We start from the raw sequence: 3,157 nt of genomic DNA, 5'->3' as shown, positions 1-3,157 counted from the left end.
TGTGATTTCTAATTGCATTTATAGACGTTTATTAGTGATGGACATAGAGTTCATGATTTCCCGATTGACTTTTGACTCAGAGGAGGAGTTTTAGATTCAAACCGCTGCTTGTTTCAGCTTCTGTAGACCGAAGGCTTCATGACCAGTTTCATTACGTGTTATCTGTTAGATTTTCCTTTTTGTCTGGTTGAAGAACCACAGACCTGCGCCGTGCTGATGACTGATGATCTGATTGTTTTTCAGATGTGTCGGTGAAGAAGAGCGACCTGCGTGTTTGTGACGCCGGAACGTGTCGCTTCGGAGGAGTCTGCCGTGAGAACGGCGCCGACATCAAGTGTGTCTGCCAGTTCCACGTGAGTCACGCACACACACACAACAACATCCTGGTGATTCATCTGTCCTTTGAGTCACTCTTTCCTGTTCATGCTGACTTTATTACAAACAAACCAAGGGACGTAAACATGAGGTCATACAGACGGACAGCTCACTCATTGATTGGACAGTTTTGGTGATGTAAACTTGCTTCATCAGCGCTACACCTGATGTGTTTATTCATCCTCTCTGGAGTCACAGAGCTCACCTGAATCTGAGCATCGCTCGTCACGACCTCGTGTGTCCAGGAGGGTCACAGCACCAAAGGGGACGCTAGTCACTGTGTGGTCGCTCACTGAGGAACACACATCTGTTTGAAACGCTTTTAACTGATTGACTTGCTGATGTGTCAGAAAAAAGTCAGATTAAATATAGTATATGTTCCCATGGTTACATAAATATATACATCGCTTATACAGAACGCTACAGGGTCGCTTCCTTTCACTTTCTGTACAGTTCATGACCAGAAGCTGGATTCTGGTAAAGCTGATATCTGTTATACAGTCCTAAGTCAAGTTTTGCTGTATGAAACATGAATCATTTTAGTTCAAATAAATGGAAACATACTTTATGTTACCGTTTAGTCTATGTTATGTGTGTGCTTCAATGGGAGCTGCCATTGTTGTGCGACGTCATTCAGCTGCTACTCGTGAAGGCGGGGTACATATCTTTTCTAGGGGTTCACGAGTAGGAACTCCAATTTTAAGTTTCATTCCAGGATAGTTTTTTCTAGGAGGTAGGAATCGGCCAGGAAGTCAAGAAATGCTCCAAAATGTTAAGAGAAGCTTCACAAACAAGTAACAGGATACAAAAAAGATTGCAAAGGCACTGAATGTTCCTGGAGACAGTCTGTACGTTTTGACAACACACCTGATTTGCTATGAGTGTTGACTAAATTTGACTGTGTTGTTATGTCATGTTACACATGAGACGATGCTTTTGATCCGTGCCAGATCCACAGCTTTCACACGAAACAACCAGGAACCAACGGGTTCTGTTTGAAGGCACCTCGTTTACACGTCTACCTTCACTGACTTCAAACTTATTGAATTAACTGGATCATTTGTGAGAAATTATTTTGTATTTCACTTGTCAGCCAGAAAGTGAGACTGTCTGAGTTGATAATATCTGCAGGTAACAGCTTCATAAAGTCTCCTGTGTTTGTGTGTCTCAGTGTAATAAGAAGTACATCCCTGTGTGCGGCTCCAACGGAGACACGTACCAGAACGAGTGCTTCCTGAGGAGAGCCGCCTGCAAGAAGCAGAGAGCCATCACCATCCTGGCAAATGGAGCCTGTTACCACGGTAACGCACATGAACAATGGGGGATTTTACTTGCTGATTCCAGTTGTTGAGTATATTTAAATTCGGCCAGTGTCCAGTTTATTAGGAACACCTACCTGAATCTAATGCAGCAGTAATGAATCTCCTTCATGGTTGGACTGACGGGCGTTGGACTGACGGGCGTTGGACTGACGGGCGTTGGACTGACGGGCGTTGGACTGACGAGCGTTGGACTGACGAGCGTTGGACTGACGAGCGTTAGACGGACAGATGTTAGACTGACGAGCGTTAGACTGACAGATATTAGACTGACGGGCGTTAGACGGATGGACAGATGTTAGACTGACGGGCGTTAGACGGATGGACAGATGTTAGACTGACGGGCGTTAGACGGACAGATGTTAGACTGACGAGCGTTGGACTGACAGATGTTAGACTGACGAGCGTTGGACTGACGAGCGTTAGACTGACAGATGTTAGACTGACGGGCGTTGGACGGACAGATGTTAGACTGGCGAGCGTTAGACTGACAGATGTTAGACTGACGGGCGTTGGACGGACAGATGTTAGACTGACGGGCGTTAGACGGACGGACAGATGTTAGACTGACGGGCGTTAGACTGACGGGCGTTAGACGGACGGGCGTTAGGCTGACGGGCGTTGGACAGACGGGCGTTGGACAGACGGGCGTTAGGCTGATAACATCATAACGTCTGTTTGTCTCTCTCTCAGACACTGGTTCAGGATCAGGAGATGGAGGTAAACAGCTTCATATTTTATTGGAATGTTTTGAAACTACAAGATCATATTTCCCCTACTGATGATGATAATAACAATAAGAATAATAAATATGCAGAGACCGCGTTGTAGTGATGTTTTGTGTCTGTGCAGATGACGAGGGCTCTGGTCGCGGCAAAAAGGCCTCAAAATGTGGAAACTGCAAGTTTAGCCGAATGTGACGAAGACTCTGAGGACATGCTGTTAGTACACATACCCTTCAAAATAAAAGTCTACACAATACAGGATTCCCCCAGAATTTCTGATTGCAAACATCACTGCTACACAAATAAGACTGTGTGTGTGTTTCCAGCTGCATGTGTAACATCGTGTGTAACGGCCACAACGACAACCCTGTGTGCGGCAGCGACGGCATCACCTACGACACGCCCTGCCACGTCCGAGAGGCGTCCTGCCTCAAACAGCTGAAGATCGACATCAAGCACGTGGGACGTTGCCAAGGTAACGAGAAAATAAAATCGCCCACGCATGCACGCACAAACACACACAACACACGATTCAAATCAGGAAATGTAAATAAAAAGGGGTGGAGAAGAAGATGGAGGACAAGCGGTGGTGGAGGAAAAAAGACACTAAACAGGAGGAGAAGGAAGAGAAACTAGAAGAGGAGGAAGGATGGATGAAAGGGAAAACAAGAAAGAGATAATAAAAGTAGGAGAGGACAGAAACAATGAAAGGATAAGAACAATTGGATGAAAGAGTGG

General features: G+C 45.7%; 1 protein-coding gene across 1 annotated transcript; it reads left to right on the top strand.

Annotated features, from left to right (window-relative positions):
• Positions 1–233: 233 nt before the first annotated feature.
• LOC119884577 (tomoregulin-1-like) lies at positions 234–2,894 on the top strand (the record flags this gene model as incomplete). The annotated part of the gene is given in 6 exon segments (XM_038694963.1): positions 234–353; positions 1,547–1,676; positions 2,388–2,414; positions 2,547–2,601; positions 2,603–2,635; positions 2,746–2,894. Coding segments are annotated over 6 exon segments (514 nt in total), but the record flags the coding sequence as incomplete, so codon positions are not given.
• Between the last annotated feature and the right edge of the window lie 263 nt (positions 2,895–3,157).

This window comes from Micropterus salmoides, unplaced genomic scaffold (genome assembly GCF_014851395.1).
Source record: "Micropterus salmoides isolate LMB-PRFRI ecotype aquatic unplaced genomic scaffold, ASM1485139v1 Ms_hic_scaffold_3554, whole genome shotgun sequence".
In the NCBI taxonomy this organism is placed as follows: Eukaryota; Metazoa; Chordata; class Actinopteri; order Centrarchiformes; family Centrarchidae; genus Micropterus; species Micropterus salmoides.
The sequence above is the reverse complement of the archived record's forward strand: the minus strand, read 5'-3'. Positions and strand labels throughout refer to the sequence as shown.